Below are 20,380 nucleotides of genomic sequence, written 5' to 3'. Positions count from 1 at the left end.
TTTGCAGCTGCTCTACAACAAAAAATTATTCAAAAAAAAGTGTTTTTACCAAGAAAAAACTTCCTTAAAATAATTTTTTGAATTAATTTTTTGATTATCCAAAAACTTAAATTGGTACACATATAACAATTGACAAATTTACCCTCTAAATAATTTTTTGACAATAAAAAACCCTAAATTGATATATTTGTAATAAATTTATCCTATATTAATATTCCTTAAATTAAATTAGTACCCCAAAAATTTACAAATTAGTATCCTTATAACAAATGGATAATAAAACTCTAGTATAATATATCTATTAATTGTCACGTGTCATTTAATTTAAATTAATTTAACAAAAAAATTAATTAATTAATTAATTAATCACAAATATAATTTTGGATAAACTTGTTATTAGTTTGAGATTTTTCGTATTATTATTCATTTAGCTATAGCAAAGCAAACAGACTAAGGGTGTGTTTGTTTATTTGTGTTTCTTTTCCTTGGAATACAAATTTTTGTTCTTTTATTCCGAGAAATAAAAAAGAATGTAAACGCGCTTATTTACATTTTTGTTTTTGGAACTGTTTGGAATGAAATAATAAATAATAAAAAAACTTATTTCTTCCCGTTAAAGATCACTTTCGATAAACATTTTTTTTCTTCTTCTTTTTCTTCTTTTTTCTTCCTTTTGGCTAATCATCGCCCGCCATGGCCAACGACCGCCCATCTAGGGCCGGCGATCTCGCTAAAGCATCTGCGACCCCCAGCAGGGCTCGACCTTGCCAAATCTGGGTGAGCTCGAGCTGGCCCAACCAAGGCGAGGTCATCGGTGAGGCTCAACCTCGCCCAGGCGATGCAATGTCGACCTCGCCGAGGGCAAACGAGAAAAAATTATATAATAAAAATATTGAAAAATTGAAAGAAATAAAAAATTATACAAGTTTACCAAAATGTTCTTGGAGCATAAATTTTTTGCGCTTACCAATAAGTATTCTTATACTCAAAAATTGTTCCATGAAAAAAAAAAAACTATTTATGTTCAAAAATTGTTCCCCGAAACAAAAACATTACCAAACACGCCCCAAGCTTTTCCTCTAGAAATTGATCCTGCCCAGCAATACATCTCGGGCCCAAACCGACTGAAGCAAAATTATTAACCCAACATGATTCTTTATTACATTTTGAATATATCTCTTTATATTTCTAGTAATATGTCAATAATCTTTTTGATCCTACGTGAAAAAAGTGAAATTTCAATACGTGGGTTTACTTATTTTTTTAATGCTATCGAAACAAAAATTAAAAATTTGAACCTTCATTGAACTAAATTCTTTACTTAATTGAACTAATGAATTGAACAAATCATATGAGAAAAAAAGTAATCCTCATGAAAATATCCAAATGGAAATTGACTTGAAACCACAAATGGGATTGACTATTGGACTTTGAACATAAATAGACATAATTTTTTTGTCAAATAATAGACATAATTTACTAAATCAAAAACGTGCGAATAGAAATCTTCAATCAAACTTAACTAATAAATAAAATAAAATAGGTGAAAAGTAGTCATCAAGAAAGCGAATAATCCAAATTGAAATCAACTTGAAATCACAAATTAACGTTAAATATTGGCACTCAAATAAAGAGTTTTCTCACTCAAAGAAAATGCTTATTGAATTATTTTCATCAAACTTATTGTTAATTGAATTAATGAGATTAAAAAGCATATGATCAAGAAAATCATCGTGAATTCATTGTTTATATCAATTAATGAAATAATATACCATACAATATGGAGGGAAAACACGAGCTTTCTAAAACTTTGAAAAATAAAGACAAAGCGCTGTTACTAGTAAGCAATAACACAATGTGGATTTGATTAACAAAATTTTACTAAAGACGGTCCATAAAATGCCAAATAGTATTAGAACATTTAGTGATAAATTGCATAGATTATTAGAAGTTAAACTTTAACCCTAAACAAAAATAAATTTATTATAACTTATGTTTTATGAGCATTTGCACTAATAATCACAGAAATTATTAAAATTTGTTAAAATAAAATATTTTAAAAATTCAAAAATAAAACAAAATTATTATTAAAAAAGTGGGGTAGGTCAAGTCGAAACCATGCCGACCCAGTCCCCCTCTTCCTTTTCTCCTGGCTATGCCTCACCCAGCCTCCTTTGATCTCCTCTTCCCCATTCCACACAGGTTGGCCCCTTTCCTTTCCCCTTCGACCCAACCGGCGCATTGGTCTCTTGCATCTCTGCAAACGAAATACAAAAGCAAAGCAGAGGTGGGAGCAAGGCCAGGGCCACACCCAAGCCACGGTAGACAACACACTATTATGCTACCTTTCCCATGCTGAAGCTACGATAGGTCTTGACTCGTTTTTTTTTTTTTTTTTTTTGCTTTTAGTCTGGGGGTCAATTTCTCGACGATCATGGCTTGGAGGCATGGGAAGCAACCGATCATCATCCGATTTGTCAAGCTCGCCCTCCATTCACTACTCCCAAGCCGGGTAGGGCCATTGCCGTTAATGCCCTTCTTTTTTACTTTACTTTGAATCCCTTATTAAATTCTGTTTTTGGGGGGCTCTCCGGGCTAGCGCTCAAGGCCATTCAGCTTGCACAAGCTCTAGCCCACGTTGCCCTTGCATTTTGTTATGGTATTCTCGAATGTCATGCCTTAAGGCCACTGGCGTAAGTTAAAGTCCCAGTTTGGGTCAGCAACCCTTCATCCCAGTAGCGGACTCCAATTGTTTGCATAAATGCTTGAGTGAGATCTGTTTTTATTCTACCATTTTTGTTCGGAGTAGTCACTTGTGCTCAGCCACGCCTTATCGAGCTGCCCTATGGTGTTGGCACTCCCAAGCGCCCGCTGTTTGGTTGATTCAACGTACGCTGTCACCCTTCCACCATTTTCCGTCTTGGCCAGCTTTTGCTAGGGCTGACCGAGGACGATAAGGCTAAGGCGTCTAACCTCTTCGAATGAGTACAAGGTCATGGTGATGTGCAGCGGGATCTACAGGATAGCACTTCTGAACCTGGAGACAGTAATTGGAGGTGCCTGCCAGATCATCCTAGGATAAGAGTATTCAGAGATGTAATATTCTACAAAAGGGCTCTTTCATATTGTGGATTCCTATAGGGGCATGGCAAATATTGTTGCAATCGGATGATAACGATCTGAAAATAGAGACGATCACCCTGACACTGGCACAGCGAGCACAACTAGACGATCCATACAGCGGACAATCATGTACTCATTTGGTGGAAGCATCATGGGAAAATATGCTGTTGTTTCAACGACAAAAATGATCAAGGCATCCATTTTACAGGTTATTTCCATCTCTAATGATAAGAGAACCAGTTTTGCTATTATCAATTATATGATGCTTATTTCTCTGTTTCGAGTAAGTAGTCCTGTATCCACTTCGTCGGTTTTTGGTAAACATTATCGAAGGTATCTACTTGGGAAGGATTGTGGATTCATCCAGCAGTCTATTCATGCAATGATACCTCCCCGCTGAAATACGACAAGCTCTGGCATTATGATCGTGAAAGTACCAATCAGTCCGTTCATTTTCAAGTTAAAAGTGCCTTAATATCCTCTTGAATCCATCAATCACATCAAACGTCACTAGAAGGCCAAGTTCAGATTCCTCTGCGTAGTTAATATGGGATGGACCTTGATAAGGACAAGCATATATGACTGCTTTACCCTGGAGGTTCAACAGCAGCATTAATTCGAAACCAGGATGCGCTTTCCCTTGAACTTGATTTGAGCCAAGCCATCATCATCATTTCAAACAGTTACACAGCATCTCCAAAGATCTTGATAGCGAGCTACATAATATTCAGACGACACATTGAAAAATCCAACACTTCAGGACGTCACAAAACAGTATAAGGCATACTCGAGTACCTAAGGTTCTTTGATTAACGCATCATAATCCTTACAGATGAATCCCAAAGTTCCCTAACTCACTCACTTTTTTCATTACAGCCATAAGCACTGGAATTTCTGCTACAAGAATTCAGCCACTACCTGACCTCACCTGAAAAGAAATGAAGATATCTTCAGAGATGCACACGAATCACCAACCAAGTAAAGACCCACTATTACCATTTGACATAAATATGTTAATATCAGTATTTCATTAATTTAAAAGTAAAAGTTCGTCTTCCATAGGAGCTAGAATCTTGTATCCATCCCATGTGCATATTGAGGGGTTAATAGACTCAACAATTTCAGTCACACAATCAAGGGATAGGAGTGCTGGGCATCAACTTTGACCAGAGAGCCTTCCTCAAATAGAGCCAAGCCCCAACCCCCCTCCCAACCAAAAAACAAAAACCCCTGGGGGCGGCGGCAGGGCACAGTTGTAAGACATTTGCATGAAATTGCCAATCATTCCTGGAAGAGTGCATCCCTCATTTTCTCTCAAGGCACTCAGGAGGACCTTCATCTCATTTTTATTACTATTCTAGTTTTTAACTTCCAGAAGCAAAACCCTAACACTCAGTAGATCAGCTCTAAGTGAATTTGCCAACTGTAACATGCATCTTAGTACACAGGGGAAAAACAACTCACCTGACGGGGAGATGCCGACCTTGATCTGGACCTTGGTCTGTATGTTTTGCCAAAGGAAAAATGACCAAAACTATAAGATACAGAAGCTAGCACAAAGAAGCAAATCGAGATCAGAAAACACAAACCTACATACCTGGAAGACTTGACTGGAGATGCTGATCTGGATCTAGATGGCGATTTTGATGCAGATCGACCCAGTGATTTACTAGAGGAAGAAAAAAAGGCATATAAGTGCACCATGAGAGAGAGAGAGAGAGAGAAGGGGAGAGAGGGAGAGGGAGAGGGAGAACCTCCGTTCCCTTCTGTCGCTTCTGCTTCTACTGCGGCTTCTGCTGCGAGACCTAGAAGGACTGTTTTCATATTTTTTCACCTAGCCAAGTCACCAAAGACACAAATCAGAAGAGGATTTTAACAAAGTCACTTAAACTCCATCTTCTTGAAATAATAACCTCTACCTAAAAAAACTCAGTTCTCCTACAAAAATTAATTAATCTAAAACATCAAATCTATAAACCAAATCATTAAATAAGTCACCCGTATATAAGATCTCGCCCAGGGGTTTTTGAATTCAGTGTCATCAAGTTTCCGAACCTGAGCAAATAAAAGGTTTTTACACTAAATTATAAAAAAGAGTGGAAAAATCAGAAGCCATAGAAGATAATTCGAGCAAATTAAGTGCTCCTTTTCATAAACTTACAGCATACTTCATATCGTCATAGTTGGTGTAATCAACAATGCCATAAGTCCCTGATTGCACATAACTCAAATATTAGCACTTCTAAAAAAAAAAAAAAAAAACTTAAGATGAGCATTTCCATAATCATAAGTTTATTGCACAGTGCAGACTCTAATCATAAATTATAACCAAGAGCCAGGACCAGATTTAGCAGTTCATCAAAGCTAAGGAGGTTTTCCAAATGAAAATGAGTCTCACATAGAAATGACATCAGAAGTTGGCTAAAAACATACAAAGTAAATCGAAAACTTTATATATAATAATAAATCTACCAAAGTGCAGTGCTCTCTCATTCTGTAAAAGTATCATAAACCCGCAAATATACATTCATGAGCCTAGATGCATCTCAGACCCTCAAATGTAAAAGATGAATGTGGAGGGAAGCATAAGAAATTATTCCAATACTGACATCAACATTTTGTAGAAACCACACTATATTACCAACATAAAAAAGCAAGCTTTCACAAGATGACCAGCTCAGCTCATTCAAGCATGAGCACCTGCGGCCCTTGTTTCAAGTCAGCCTCAGCCATGTCTAGATCCAAGGAGGAAGAAGTACTGCTTCAATAAGCGTAATCGCTCAGTCTCAACTTGTTTTCTAGAAAATTATTTAGCATAAACAATTAATACTTCACACAATTTCTGGGTACTTTAAGCTTGACTCTCAGAGCATGATCAACAAAAGAAAACGATTGGCAAAGTAAATCCATTTGTCTAACATTGGCAATGATGTCTGCACATTATAGGAACCCATCCACTTTATGACATGAAGATGCCACTTTAAATTTCTGAAGGCAAGGCAATCCTAAAGAATTCATGTCAGCTAGAAATTCATATTGACAGATGAAGATGCTATCTTAATTTTCCTTCCCTCAATATTGGGGCAATGAAAGGGTCGATGCTTGTGCTCAATGACTCATATAAAACATCTGCAGTTTCCCTTGAGAAAGAAACTCTAAGAAACTGATAGAAATCCATGCTGATCATTCGTCAACAAGACAGCCTTTGTCAACTAAAAGTAGCACTCAATAGCTATTTCCATCTCCACCAGCATAAAGGGAAATGATACAAGAAAATCACGCATATTAAAATTTGATAGCAAACCTTCACTATCACGCGCAACATCCGCAAAGCAAACATCACCAGCTTTTCGCATATGATCCTGCAATTAATATGAACAATCAAGCAGACAAAAGAAATGCTTGATTCAAAGCTTTTGGCGCATATAAAGAGGCTTCTCACCTTCAAATCTTGCCATGATGCAGAAGAAGGAAGTCCTCGAACAATAACTGTATTTAAATTTAAAAAAAAAAAAAAAAAAAACTTAATTTCATTTTCATGAACTCAAACCAGAGTCTCCTATTACATCTCTAATTGTATTTGGGAGAGTCCTGAATTGAGTACCTCGGTATTCCGAATGGCGTGAGTTACCAAAGCGCCCCCACCACCTCCACCTCCACCCCCACCTCCACCACCACCACCACCACCACCACCATAGCTACCACGACGATCACTTGAAGATGATTGTCCTCTACCACCATGAGCAAGTTCAACCTGCATAAAAAGACTGGTCAAAAGCCAAAGGGAAGAGCCGTAACAATAGAACACGACAAAAGGGGAAGACATTCAACTCACCCGTAGACGACAGCCATCAAAATTGTATCCATCACGACCCCTAATTGCATCTTCAGCATCTCGAGAGCTCTCAAACTGTTCATAAATGATACACATATTAGCCAAAGTACATTACTATAACCGTAAGCATTACCAATAGCATCACATGGTTTAGTAGAATGAATGCTATTGTGAGGTACCTCCACAAAACAATAACTTGGCGGACGAGGCGGAATCTTCAGCTCGATATCCAATATCCTTCCATACTGTAGATGGCAAAGGAATTCAAACAAGTTGGCTAATCTAGTCATAGCTCAGTAAAATCTGAGAATGAGTCATTTAAGAAAGAAGCCTTCTGAAGGGAACCAACCCAGCAGTTATATTATAGCAACTACAGGCTGTGACCTATATAGACACATATGATGACATAAAATCCACAGCAACCTTAAGTAGACAATGTATAAGGGAATCAAGACATTTAAAGAACTTTAGAGCTAACTGTCCGAATTTTATAAGCATCACATAGAACTGGTGGAAATTGAGAAGATAAACTCAGATTGATCCACCGTCTGCAGCCCTAGGTATCTAGAAGCAATTTATATGCAAAAAATTCAATCATATTGATATAATGAAGCTGGATGAGTAAAACAACACCTTACAGTTCAGACACCAGTCACAGCCACCTATTCCAGAATATCTGACAGCTAATTTGACAAGGCAAATATGGCAGTATAACATCTATCAGAAGAAGAAACTTTGAACTAGACCTTGTAAAACAGATCTTCGACTTCCCATTCCCTTATATCAGATGGCAGGTTGCCAACGTAGATTGTGCGAGAAAATCGGCTACTCATTTCTATCTCAAAAGTCTTTCACTGCAAGAGGGCAAGGAACAGGTTAGCAAAGCTTGAAAAGTAAGTTGTTCTTACTCAATTTGCTGACACATAACCCAGCTGCCATGATCAGTCAATCGTTGCTGTCAAGAGTAACGAAAATAAAGAAAGACCAAAACTATGAAGCAAACCAAGAGAGCAATCCCGCGGTGAGCCATGCTCCACAAGCTCCACTGCTCATTTGCTCCAAGATGCTCCAAAGCTATATTAAATTCGAAAACAAATTTGATCTCCACATCCTCTCCAGAATTTTCGCAGATGTATAGATCTTCTGGAAGTGACCAAGGTCTCCAGTTATTTAAAAAAATACCCATTACTCCTCCCTGATTCTCCCACTCCCTCTCTAAATCCCTACGAATGACTGCAAAGCTCATATTTGTCCAAGCACTTGTCATCTATCATAAACAAAGGATCCGTGTCATGAGATCAGGTAAGATTGAGAAACATCAATTCATTCACCTTACTCATCTCTCTTTAAGATCGTTGGAGTTTAAAAAGCCTGCTAAACATGTATTCTGTCTAATGAAAACGTAGATTTGATTAAACACCAAAAGGCCACTGTAGCAAAAAAGTAAGTAATAAGCCAGACATGTCTTGTTAGAGAGTCACTAGTTTGATAAGCCTTACTCTCCAGAAGGCAATGGATTAATACAACCTGCCTTGTATTGATTGTCCTGATGGACATATATTCCTATTGGTTGCTAATGTCAAACTGAGTTTAGCATGACATAGTTCAAAGGGTGGAATGAAAGTGAGGTGCTCAATCAAACTCCAGTACTCTCCAATATGCAAATAAGACTAAAAATCAATGCACAAGCCCTCCCTGGCACAACAAAATACTTGCATCACATCAACTTTCAAATAATGCACTTCATGTAACAGCGGCGCACTTCATGTAACAGCGGCGCACTTCATGTAACAGCGGCCAGTAAAATACTTCCCAAATTGCAGTTAAATCTACAAGAACTTGCACCCTGTCACATATCTCTCCCTCCAGTTATTTTGCACAATACAAAGATAAACATATCACCAGTGAATATACTGGGAAGTCAGCAGTCCTTACTATCCTTTGATCTCAACAAATAAACACAGTCACATAAACGAAAGTGAAAATCAACAGGAATTGATCATACAGTCATTAAAAGATAGGTAAAGTTCTGGCCATATCATTCCTTGCAAGCTAAATTCTCCCCCACACCCCCCTAAAAAAAAGCACTTTACCAGGTCATCAATTAAGGGCAAGTTAAGTGAAAACCTAGCGGTTTGTCAGAAATGCGTCACGCACCTCTCACATTTCACACTTGCACAGGCCACCCCACCAATCACACTAACACATCCACATTTGTTTGAAAAGACGACACGACACGACACTCGCCACGCTCAATTATGAAAACGCCCCATGTCCTCTGCTCACAATCCTCTCGATCGTGCTAAGAGAATCAAGCGACGACCACCAGAACTGCCCCTCTATCAAAAATCCCCGCTCCTACATCGCATTTCCAAACCCAATTCCCGAGCCGAAACAGACAGATCACAGCGCATTTCCCACACATCCTCGACCGAAGCCAAAGCATTTACACCCAACCCCCTGAAAACGGCGAAATCGGCAAACTCAAACCCGAACCCCTGCCCCCCTCCGGTCGTTCCCCGCAAGCAAAACCAAATCGCACGACACCAAAAGCTAAAGCGACGCGGCCCCTAAATTGCCGACGCTCAGAAGGCGCACTCGATCTGCCGTGACCAAAATCTCGAAGAAACGACGCTACCGTCTGCACACGCGAGATGACGAATGCCGTACCCGAGTCCGGCGGCGGCGGGGGAGCGTTCCCCTCCGGAGAGCGACCGCGAGAGAAGAGGCGAGCCGAGCCGAGCCGAGCCGAGCTCCGAGCGAAGGTCGATGGAGAGAGAGGAGAGCAGCCGAGCGCCAGGGTTTTTCGCTTCGCCGGCCGGCGTGGTGTCTGCGCGCACCCCCGCGTCGGGTTTCTCGCCGCTTTTTACTTCGAGAGCTACCGAGCTTGAGGTGGGCCCGGGGTCGACGGGCCGGGCGGGTACGGGGTCCGGGGTCCGGCCCGATCGAGCCCAATGGGCCGATTCGTGCATCGCGCCTCACGGCCAGCCTACAAAAGATGGGGCTGATCAGTCCGATTTCAAGGTGGAACTGGAAACCGAATCGGAACGACTGATTCCCCAAAATCGAACTAGGGCAGGAACCGTATTGAATCGACCACTTATTTTGTGCCATTATTTTAGTATATAATTTACATTTTACTAATTTTTTGAATAAATAATAAAATAAAAAAGTATATTTAGTCAATTTAGCAGAGTCGGTACGTTGGAATTAGAAAGAAGATCATCCAGACACTGATTCCACTTTTAAGAATTAAAAATTAAATCGATATTCTCAAAAATTGATCAAGAATCGAACTAAATTGATTGGTCCAATTCGATCAAAGCGATTCTCGATTAGGGCCGTCTGTTTTAGAAGTCCCTAAGCCCATCAGGACCGAGATATGTCAAAGCCGCCACGGCGTAACGGATGGGGATGAGAATTTGTTCTCTCTGCCGGTCGTCTTTTGACCTTATCATCGCGGTGAGCATTTCAAAGTTCGATTCGTGATAGACCCAATCCGATCAGGACGACGGCAAAGGCACACGTGTCGCCTGATGAGGCCGTCTGCGCACCGCGCCGATCATGGACACTACCGCACGGCATTCCCTCTCACCCCTCGCCCGCACGCCCCCCAACCCCACGCCACGTCAGCGGCATATCCGCCTAATATTCTAGAACTCTCTCTCCCCTTCTCTCATATTCTCTCTCTTCTCCTTTCTTTCTTTCTTTCTTTTTTGCGGCCATCCCCCCCAATTCATACGAAATGCCAAAATTTTATTGAAAAAACTTTCAATATTGTCCAGAAATCTTTTACATTCTTTATTAACTTTATTCGTCCGCACACATGCGTAACCATTTTCTTCTTTGTAGTCGCATGATTACGAAATTTTAATATAATTATTCAGCACACGCGTTTATTTGAAATCAATAATAAATAATGCATATTTCCTTTATCTTTCTATACAAATTTAAAATGATCATCGGAATTTTAAGGAAGTTATTGATGAATTATAGAGTAATCCATCTTCCAACATCTAGATAATGTTAAAAAATTCAGTCATATTAGATTAAATAAAAGAGCGAAAAGAGTAAATGGACACTAAGGATTTCGATTAAGTTTGAAGTAAAATGGGAAAAGTAAGGTCTTGCGGGCTTTCTTTCATATCATGCAATTTGAATAAGAGCATTACTAGTCAGAGGGCCGAAACTTCTCTTTTGAAAGGATAATGACATAATAAGATGTCGACATCTTATGTAATTCAGTCATTGAAAGAGATAGCGATAAAGATTTTCGATATTGAAATCTCGAAAGTGATTGAATTCACTAAACATGTCTTGAAAATAGATAATGACAAAATTCAGATGGTGAATCGCACAAGAAAAAGATAAAGAGTACCAAAGTCTCGATTGCCTTCGAAATTACTCTGGAAGGAAAAAAATGTCGCAATAGCTCTCCAAGTGGCTCAAGAAAGATCGGACGAAATGACCACATCCGGAAATGATCTTCCGCATGCGTGGAGCGGGGAACGCAACGCGAGCGGGGCGGGAGGTATGTAGATGAGCATGCCAAATCGGTATCGGGCATTGGAAGGGAGAGAAAAATGGGGTTTTCCAAACGAGACTTTTCCTCTTCACCAGGCGTCACGCACGCACGACGCCCGGGTGTCCCGTGACAGAAGCGAAGGAGGCCAAAAACGGGGGCCACTACCCTGCTCCAAACGGACGATCCGAAGACGGGCTCCCCCCGCTACGACTTTCTCTTTCTACAGCCTGCACCTGCCCCCATCTCTCTCTCTCTCTCTCTCTCTCTCTAAAACCCTCTTCCAATCTCTCTCTATATCTCTCGCACGGGTCGTCACTGGGACAAGGACTCGAGTATAAAAAGTGGGTGCTTTGGCCCCCCGTCCCATTTTTCAACCTCGTCATTCTCCATCGGCCCCGGCTACGATCTTGGTGGGTTCTTGTTGCCGTTCGTTTCTTGGGTTTTAGAGACACGATCTGGTGGTGCTGGTGCTGGTTCTGGTGGTGGGTCTTTGTTGTTTTTCGTTTTGGGTTCTTGGGTCAATGCGAATTAGATAAGGCAGGTGATTCGCTCGCTCCGACCGACCGTACTTCGCTCCAATCCACCATCTCTTCGGGATTTCCTTCCTCATTCCCGTCGCGTCTTGATCCCGATAAAGCGTTCTTTGCGCAGTGGAGCAAAAAAGGGTTGAGCTTTTTGGGGGAGGAGAGGAGGGAGGAATATAAAAGGAGGGGCCTTTGATCATGGCGGTCGCCGAGAATGCTGGGGTCAAGATCGGCGGGTCGGGTCAGAATTTGGGCGCCGTGTCGTCGCCGTCGGAGGACAGGAGCGCGTCCGGCGATTACGCGAAGCCAGAGCCCGGGAGCGGCGCCGCGGCCCGGCTCGATCGGCTCGTCAACGCTGGCGAGGACGGGAGCGGCAGGGTCCTGGTCGTCAGAGGCGGTAGGAACGGTCAGATGGGCCAGGCGAGGGACGGGCTCCGGAGGAACGGGAGTAGTTTCAGGTCAAGTGGAGTGAACGACGTGAGGGAGCTGGTGGATATGCTGTCGAAGCTTAATCCTATGGCCGAGGAATTCGTGCCTCCCTCACTGGGTCAGAGCTTTGCTTATTTAGCTAATGGTGGCTTTGGCTATCCCCAGAATTTCGCCTTACAGACTGATGGGGTCGACGGCAATGGACATACCGGAAGAAGGGTATCGACGCTATCTGCACTTTCATTTTTAGATATCTTTCATAATGTTGTCTGATGTTTAGTTCAGAAGGTCGAGACAAGTGAGAGCATTGAATTATGCGATCTTCATTTTGTTATCCTGAATTAGTAAATTGTCAGTTTTGGAACAATTAGTTTAACGTTCGGTGCGTTTTGTTATCTAATTTTCATTTCTATTGTCTGCTAACTTATGAGCATATTGCTTACCATAGTTTTCTGTCCTTTTTTTCTTCTTTTTGCGGTTTTTTGTGTTCCAGAAGAAGAATAGCTTTAGCCAGGGTAAGCGGCGGATAAATAGTAGAACTAGTATGGCGCAGCGTCATGAGGTAATTAAGAGGACCGTGTATGTGACTGACATTGATCAACAGGTAAGCATTTTTGTTTACACGGTATGGCTCTATTAGACTGTTTTTGTACATTGATGGAAATGTGATCTGTTGCTCGTAATGTTTTATCCTTTTCCTCTTACCAGAACCTGCCTCTGGTTTGATTATGTCTGTAATTTATTTTTAAATAGGTAACCGAAGAGCAACTTGCGGCTCTTTTCAATAGTTTTGGGCAGGTAAGCGGAACTTCATCTGTCCAGTGTACCGGTTTGATGCTTGTCGTGCTGTTTCATTAAAGCTTCTCTTTTCTGCTGAAGGTTGTTGACTGTCGTGTATGTGGCGATCCAAGCTCTTGTCTCCGGTTTGCTTTTGTTGAGTTTACTGACGAAGGTATATGGTTGAACATATGTATCGTTATAGTGCCATGGCAAACTTTTGCTTGTCACATTCACTTTGACATAATCATTACTATTTCTTGCAGATGGTGCAAGGACTGCTTTGAATCTTTCAGGGACTGTTCTTGGTTTTTATCCTATTAGGGTTCAGCCTTCTAAAACTGCGATCGCACCCGTTAATCCAACATTTTTGCCAAGGGTGAGTTATCCAGTATCGACATTTTGACATTTTGGTACCAGTTATCTCATCATGCCTTCCATCTTCTGTGAGATTATTATTATCTTGTTCTGTTTGTTGTCACTGAGTACTGATTTCATCATGGTTTCAGTCCGAAGATGAACGCGAGATGTGCTCAAGAACTGTTTATTGCACAAACATTGACAAAACGGTAGACATGAACTTCCCTATTTTTGAAGTAGTTATCCAGGTGGAATTGCGTTTCCACTTCTTCATCTTGTTGATTATCAATGCAGGTTACTCAAGCGGATGTTAAGCTCTTCTTTGAGTCACTCTGCGGAGAGGTGAGCAATTGCAGCTTAAGCAATATTTTATTCCTTGCTTCACTTTGATTTCCTTTCACTGAATATGTATGGATTTGCTTCCTGCAGGTTCACCGTCTGAGGCTACTTGGAGACTACCATCATTCAACTCGTATTGCCTTTGTGGAGTTTGTGATGGTAAAGCCAGATCTTTTGATTTTAAATTCTTATAACTACAAATCATCAAAATTGAAAGACCAGTAAGAGTGAAACCTCTCGATAAAGACACCTATGTAAATGTGGACATGAAAAAACAAAAGCCTTCACTAAGAAAAATTAACTAACATGAGATGATTGGATATAGAAAGGCATCGTTCCACGTGACTGGAAGGCCAAAACCACCCAACCATCACATCCCTCAGAAGCAATCTAAATTAAAAGGATCTCATCTCTTAGATTTGAAACTGCTGCTTATAGGGAAAGAATCTTAACTTACTATAAAGAACCTCAATTCAAATCGTATCAGTTCAGAGAGAGCTTATATTCATAGACAGTAGTTTGACTCTTACTGGTATTTCAATTTTGATGATTTGTAACTTGTAGATGTTTGCAACTAAGCAATCTCTCTCAGGTCTTTGCTTCACCGTTTCCATTTACGTTTGGGAAATTCTCTTAATGCCTAAAAGAAGGGTCCTCAGCATCTGTGAATTCATACTAATGGAATATGGTATTCCTAAAACACTGTTTATGGTCTATTGTTCCACCTGGTGCTGAAAATTTTAGCTTTTAGTGGTCCTCAATGTCAGGTTAACTGTTTGTGCCACTTGGTGGTGATGGTCTCTCACTATCTCTCTAGCAAAATAGACACAAATCTTACTGGTGCTGGCTGGAATCCTCTGTGATTACCCATTTGATTGTCACAAGTCAACTGGAGTGATTTCTTGTGTCCCTATCTTAATCACTTCTAACACTTTACTAAACAATTTTATGATGTGTGGAGTTTTGCTGAACCTCCTCGGTTTGAAGTTTTAGGGCCCTCAGGGAGCGGTTTTTATAGACTGCCTGAGCTGAAAGTCGAGAGGCCGGTGTGTTAGGAAATGCATAGCGTGAAGTTTAAGCCTTACTGAGTTGGAAGCCTTGTCCAAGTGAGCATTAGCTAAATATTGAGTAGTAGGTGCTGAAGTTAGCATGTGGCAGGTGAGCGCCAAGTGGAAGTGTTGCTACATCAGGGACTAAATTGTAGAGTAAAGTCCATAGTACTTAAACAAAAGAATTTGCATAATGCTACACCAGAGATGGAATAGTCCTGTACTGATTAAAGAGGAAAGCATTTGTTGTTGCTGATGGCCTTGAACAGGTCAGAATAATTCCAGTGTGGTCGAGTAAGGCTCCCTCAGCCTTGCTTTGCCAAGGGTGAAATTAAGCTTTTTCATTTTTTGGTCGGCATAATTAAGCTTTTAAATGCCTTTCTTTATCAATGCTTCTGCTAAGAGCAGCTATATATTATCATGGTGTAATTGTTTTATGCACAAGACAATGGAAAGACATAAATAACTGACGTGGTGGTGCATTGTCCTAGTTGTATTAATTAGATCAATGACAATAAAACGTTGAACCATTAACCTCTACGCCATCTTCTATAATTTGATTTCATCAAATTCACTTGTAGATATTTGAATCCTCGACAAAAACACAAAAACATATAGTTTATGCTAGGCCAAAGTTGGGACCGGTGGTATTTTAGCATTTGCATAGATGTATGGTACATTAGCCATGACATGTATTGCTCATCCATGGTTTCGTTATTTTGTAATGCTTGGCAGAATGAGAAGATTGGGGGGAAAAAAAGCCTTGTTGCACCTTGTAGTGGGTTCACTGTTGGTCATTATGAGAAAATAGCTGGTGCATTGGCATATGGGCATTGTTGCTACATGGGATAGCCCTAATAATCACCAACCTTAGTCTGGTGTCCTATCTTTGTGCGTATGTTAGTTTTGTAGAGGTTCTGGAATTTCACTTGATGTTGGCGTGACAATGTATGCTGCTTCTGGATTCTTTTATGACAAGCCGCCTTCTTTGTTCGCTATCTATGAAGTATAGAGCTTCGCCTTATGATGTCTTGAGAAAAATTTGTAGAACATATTTATGTCTACTTTGGTTTTCAGTAGTCATAGGCTGAATCTGCGCCTGCTTATTGATCACTTTAACCATAATTGCAGGCTGAAAGTGCAATTGCTGCCCTCAGTTGCAGTGGTGTGGTTTTGGGATCTTTGCCCATAAGGTTGTTCTCGTGATCTCTTCATGATATCTGTGATCCAACTGTTTGTCCTTCCCTGACTCCAGATTAATATAGAACCCATCGATTTACCAGTTTTCTTCGTTTTATGCTTGCAGGGTGAGTCCATCGAAGACCCCTGTCAGGCCTCGAGGTCCTCACTCTCCAACGCGTTAATTATGATTCCATCTTTCTAGGACTCATCTGCTGATGATAGACATTTAATCACACATACGTAGGTACATAGTCGCTATATGGTACTTGCAACGTGCCCGTCTATCTATCTGTGTCCTTTCCTCCATCTCAGCCCGGTCTGTTCGGACTACTAGGACAACTTCATGTTTTGTTTGTTAAGCATGTAGAGTTGAAGGTCTCGAGGATATGAGTGGCCTAGTGCATGTTGCATAGCGCAGTGCAGTTCTTGCTATTTTCGGGTGGAACTATTGCCCCTTGGAGGATTGCTGTGATATTTGAAGAAACTCAAAAGTTTTTATTGTTTGTTTGTTCCATTTGTGTAGTTTTAACTCCATTTTGCCGTTGACACAAGTTGTTAAATGAATTTTAGTTTCAGTTAATTGGATTTGGATTTGATAGTGGAATGGATATTGTTGCAGCATTGTCAGTTCACACTGGCTGTTATGAGATCCAGGAGAGTTCACAGAGAGAGAGAAAGAGGGAGAAATCTTTAAGACTCGGAAAACCTTTTGATCAGTGCTTCTGAAACATTTGTTTAGCATCTAACTACAAAGTCAAATAACCAAAATTTTCTCCCCGATATTATTCTTTCAAGAGTCCCGTTTTAAAGCATGAATTATTTATTCATGTGAAAGGTCTGTTTTTTATTTTTATTTTTATGTAGTTGCTTGCAATGTCAAAGGTCTCTGGATTACAAAAAGCACAATGGCAAATACTCAATAGACTACATGACAACCTTTCATCCTACTGCAGGGGCAAATTGACTTTTATTAGTCTTGGCATGTCACGAGAGCATTTGCTTCAGCATGTTTCTTTTCCGTCAAATCTTATCTCGAAAGAGTTTAAATAAATCGTCAGCACGAGGCTTAACCAAGAAAATATATCATCTTAGTGCATTCCATGGAAGTGGATTTGCTCGTCTGGTAGGATGGTCGTTCCTCGGCAAAGCAGTCTCCAGTGTCATCAATCTTAGTTCGCACCCAGCGGTTGTACAATGGTGCAATACTACAGAAAGCTAAGATGCAAATGCGTGGTCAACCCTTCACCTTACACTTCTTTTCTCGGGTGACATCGTGTATTTCTGGTGTTTAGATATCGCTTAAGTTGCAGGTACTGGTTATTCGATTGAAGATGCCCGATTGTATTTTACTAGGCCAGTATGTAAAGCTACTTGGCATCGATAGGAGGCACTGAAAGATACTGTCGCTAACATTATATAGAGGTATAATAAACCTGAACATTGTCAAGAATTGAGTTCAACTTTTCGTTAGAAAAGATCATTCCATGTCAAGTATCGTATGCAATGTGCATGTTTGTGAGAATGTGTGTGGTGGTGCGAAATGAAACTGAGCATGACTTTATGTAATCCATGTGGATGCAAAAAGAAGCAAAGAGGACAAGAGACCTAGCCTACAAGATAGTTAAAAGTGAAATTTTTTGCTTCTTCATGCCTCCATATAATTTCTGTACTCGCAGCCAGAGACGTTGAGCTGGTGCTCCTTTCGCGCTTTTCTCCGCCTGCCCCGTGAATCTTTCAGTCATTCTTGTGCACTGGTTTGTCCCTCGGTTCTGCAGGAACTGCTGATGCAGTCGATTGTGCTGCAATTCAACCATGCAGTATGGGGACAATCTTTTACGTTTCGTGGGTTAAAACCGAAATACTAAATTTTCAGACGAGCAGCACTATTATACTCAACTGGTGACAGCGGGTAGCAAAGCAGCCGAGGTAGTCGTTGACGAGAACTCTAAGGCACGGACCGTCGGAGATAGAAGCGGATGTCGCATCAATTTCGGGAACTGTGTCGAACTGCTCTGCGCCTGATGCGCATAGAATGGATAGTAGTTTAAGTAGAACCCCGGGGACCCTGGTGCTGGAGAAGGGTAGTAAGTCGGATGCTGTTGGCCCCCATATGCATTGTAATAATTCTGCGATGCATACAATCGGGTCGTTCAAATGACATTACCTTATGAGATCAACTAGCACAAAGTTAGTGATCAGCAAAAGATGCATGAAAACGAATAAAACTTTCCCTTCTATACTCATCATCTGAACAGGTCTTTTTTAACTAATTTGACCAGCCAATTGTTTCCCAGTGAACTCCTACTTCTGAATTGAGCACTGAAACTACTACGAATGCATGGTTACTTTTATGAGTGCAAGGAAATTGGACTGACCATTGCGTATAGGTTGTGAGGATATCCTGGGTACCTGAAATGTCGAGAAATGGAATTTAGAGCAGAGAAGGAAGTTGTAGTATGAACAAACATGTGCATGATACATGACGGTACTGAATAAGTCGTTTTGATACCCGTAAGCCGAGTAAGTAAATGCGTTGGGGGGGACAGAATGCGGAAAATATGCAGAGGCATTGAAGCTGGAGGATGCCGCTGCTGATGCAGATTTCTGCCTAAATTTCTCAGTTCCTGCACGTTGCGAACAAAGCTAGCGTTACATCCATCGTTCACAGAAACTAGATATTGCACTTGAAAGTACTCCTGAAGACATTAGCCAGTAACAAACAATGGCCATCTGTCGTCGGCAGAAGTGATGACACACCAGAATGAGAAAATAAGCCTACTACTACTTTAATTTGCAGGAACGACCAAACAGAGCAATTGAAACAGTTGCATGTTCTTGAAGATGAACAAATTGATAGACTCCTAAAGAAACTATCGGAGACCACAAAGAATGAGCACCTTGTTGATTCGTCGAGAAGCGGTTCTTCTGAGCGCCGAGCGAAGCAAGATTGCAATTAGCCCTCCTCCCATCAATGACAGGGTAAGGATCCTGACAAGCCCTGCTCGCCGATTCCGGGTCTCGAAATGTCACCTGATACGAAATAATCAAACAGGGATTGAACAACCAACGCGAGACACGGTCACGCAACGCTCATTTCCACGAAAAGGGAAGGCACCATGTCGCTGCAAAGTGTAACTTACGAAGCCATATCCCTTGGATTTCCCCGTGACCTTGTCGGCGATCACCACCGCCTCTAGGATTTCCCCGAACCGATCGAAGTAGCCCTTCAACGTGTCCCTCCGAGTCTCCCAAGCCAACCCACCAACGAAAATCTTGGTGTAGATCGTGTCCCTCGACTGCGAGGGGGCCTCTCTCGCGTTCACCATCTCCTTCTGCGTCGGCTGAGAGTGAGACATTTAAACCCGAAAACCGGAAACTCGCCGACGACAGGAGCAGCAGCAGGACACACAGTCGACGAGAAGATTCGGATTCGGAGAAACCAAATAGCAGAAAAGGGTTAAGAAGAAAGTGAAAGAGAGAGCCCCGTGCGATCTCAAAGACACCCCACGAAGCACACAGAAACCTAAAAGCAAGCTAGCAAGAGGATCTGGTCAAAACAAGGTCTAGGACCATGATCAGGGTCATTGAGTGTGCTTCCCTGCTTTATAGCAGGACCAGCAGCTATCAAAAAACATTCGCATAGAGCCTTCTCAGATTCCCCCCAACCAAGATTCCTTCAACAAGGAAGAGAAAAAACCGCCTCCTCCCTGCGAAACTTTCAACGATAACTGTTGATGTAGAGAGAGACGAATAGACCAAGAACAGAAGGAAATCAACGCGGAAAAGTGAGGATAATATATGCACATGCACGAAATCGTGGAGGGTGAAGATTACTCCGATGGCGAATAAAGAAAGAAACGACAAGAACGGTGCGAGTAGGGGGGGTGGAAGAGTAGAGGAGAGGATAGGAGAAGAGGTTTCCAAAGAAGAAGGCGATAAAATCTTAATATTTGATTACCAAATACAATCACTGTCACACCATAAATTTCCACTTTTAATGAGTCCAAACACGATACGTGCCTCGCTGTATTCAACTCGCCATCTCGTTCTCTCCTCATCCGGAATTTGTTTATTGTTATATTCGCTTTCTATAAACATCGCGTCGCTTCTCTTACAAGCCATCACCATGCAATTTCTTAATGCCCGGTTGTGGAGTTTCCTGGAAACATTGGCGACATGTTCGGTAATGCTCTCCGCGCGAATATTATAATGCGCCCCCCTCTCGACCCGCGGCCGG

The 20,380-nt window shown here is 41.2% G+C and overlaps 3 protein-coding genes and 1 long non-coding RNA gene across 5 annotated transcripts; 2 read left to right on the top strand and 2 right to left on the bottom strand.

The window, feature by feature from the left end:
* The first annotated feature begins 2,135 nt into the window (after positions 1–2,135).
* Positions 2,136–3,403, top strand: LOC104437338. Its single transcript, XR_724371.2, has 2 exons — positions 2,136–2,321; positions 2,410–3,403. It is a non-coding gene; the product is annotated as an uncharacterized LOC104437338 (long non-coding RNA).
* A 354-nt stretch (positions 3,404–3,757) lies between these two features.
* Positions 3,758–9,813, bottom strand: LOC104455767 (serine/arginine-rich splicing factor SR34A). The gene is given in 14 exon segments (XM_039312462.1): positions 3,758–4,051; positions 4,588–4,624; positions 4,721–4,792; positions 4,878–4,957; positions 5,122–5,178; positions 5,285–5,334; positions 6,428–6,485; positions 6,566–6,612; positions 6,728–6,770; positions 6,773–6,877; positions 6,959–7,033; positions 7,138–7,203; positions 7,705–7,812; positions 9,629–9,813. Coding segments are annotated over 13 exon segments (798 nt in total). The 5' UTR covers positions 7,792–7,812; positions 9,629–9,813; the 3' UTR covers positions 3,758–4,030.
* Positions 9,814–11,627: 1,814 nt separating this feature from the next.
* On the top strand, positions 11,628–16,728 carry LOC104437350 (polyadenylate-binding protein-interacting protein 12). Of its 2 annotated transcripts, none has more exons than XM_010050301.3 (10): positions 11,628–12,655; positions 12,933–13,040; positions 13,190–13,234; positions 13,316–13,388; positions 13,480–13,592; positions 13,723–13,782; positions 13,868–13,915; positions 14,003–14,071; positions 16,093–16,154; positions 16,268–16,728. In XM_010050301.3, exons 1-10 carry the CDS (start codon positions 12,206–12,208, stop codon positions 16,323–16,325), a joined length of 1,086 nt encoding a protein of 361 aa, XP_010048603.2. In that variant the 5' UTR covers positions 11,628–12,205; the 3' UTR covers positions 16,326–16,728. The 2 variants fall into 2 exon arrangements, with proteins under 2 accessions (XP_010048603.2, XP_010048596.2); XM_010050294.3 differs by having other exon boundaries at positions 11,638–12,655; positions 12,930–13,040.
* Positions 16,729–17,529: 801 nt separating this feature from the next.
* Positions 17,530–20,084, bottom strand: LOC104437365 (RNA-binding protein 38). Its single transcript, XM_010050311.3, has 6 exons — positions 19,284–20,084; positions 19,041–19,173; positions 18,653–18,767; positions 18,519–18,552; positions 18,041–18,269; positions 17,530–17,942 (listed from the first exon to the last, which is right to left on the bottom strand). Exons 1-6 carry the CDS (start codon positions 19,497–19,499, stop codon positions 17,878–17,880), a joined length of 792 nt encoding a protein of 263 aa, XP_010048613.2. The 5' UTR covers positions 19,500–20,084; the 3' UTR covers positions 17,530–17,877.
* Positions 20,085–20,380: the final 296 nt, after the last annotated feature.

The sequence above is a fragment of the Eucalyptus grandis genome, chromosome 1, assembly GCF_016545825.1.
Source record: "Eucalyptus grandis isolate ANBG69807.140 chromosome 1, ASM1654582v1, whole genome shotgun sequence".
NCBI classification, from domain to species: Eukaryota; Viridiplantae; Streptophyta; class Magnoliopsida; order Myrtales; family Myrtaceae; genus Eucalyptus; species Eucalyptus grandis.
The sequence above is the reverse complement of the archived record's forward strand: the minus strand, read 5'-3'. Positions and strand labels throughout refer to the sequence as shown.

Bases quoted from the DNA above. Each gene is read 5' to 3' on its own strand.
- LOC104437350 (XM_010050294.3), top strand. From the start codon at position 12,206: ATGGCGGTCGCCGAGAATGCTGGGGTCAAGATCGGCGGGTCGGGTCAG. The intron at 13,593-13,722 runs GTGAGTTATCCA...TCATGGTTTCAG, and splicing joins ATCCAACATTTTTGCCAAGG to TCCGAAGATGAACGCGAGAT. The intron at 13,783-13,867 runs GTAGACATGAAC...TTATCAATGCAG, and splicing joins GCACAAACATTGACAAAACG to GTTACTCAAGCGGATGTTAA.
- LOC104437365 (XM_010050311.3), bottom strand. From the start codon at position 19,499: ATGTCTCACTCTCAGCCGACGCAGAAGGAGATGGTGAACGCGAGAGAG. The intron at 19,174-19,283 runs GTAAGTTACACT...ATTTCGTATCAG, and splicing joins AATCCAAGGGATATGGCTTC to GTGACATTTCGAGACCCGGA. The intron at 18,270-18,518 runs GTCAGTCCAATT...TATGCATCGCAG, and splicing joins CTCACAACCTATACGCAATG to AATTATTACAATGCATATGG.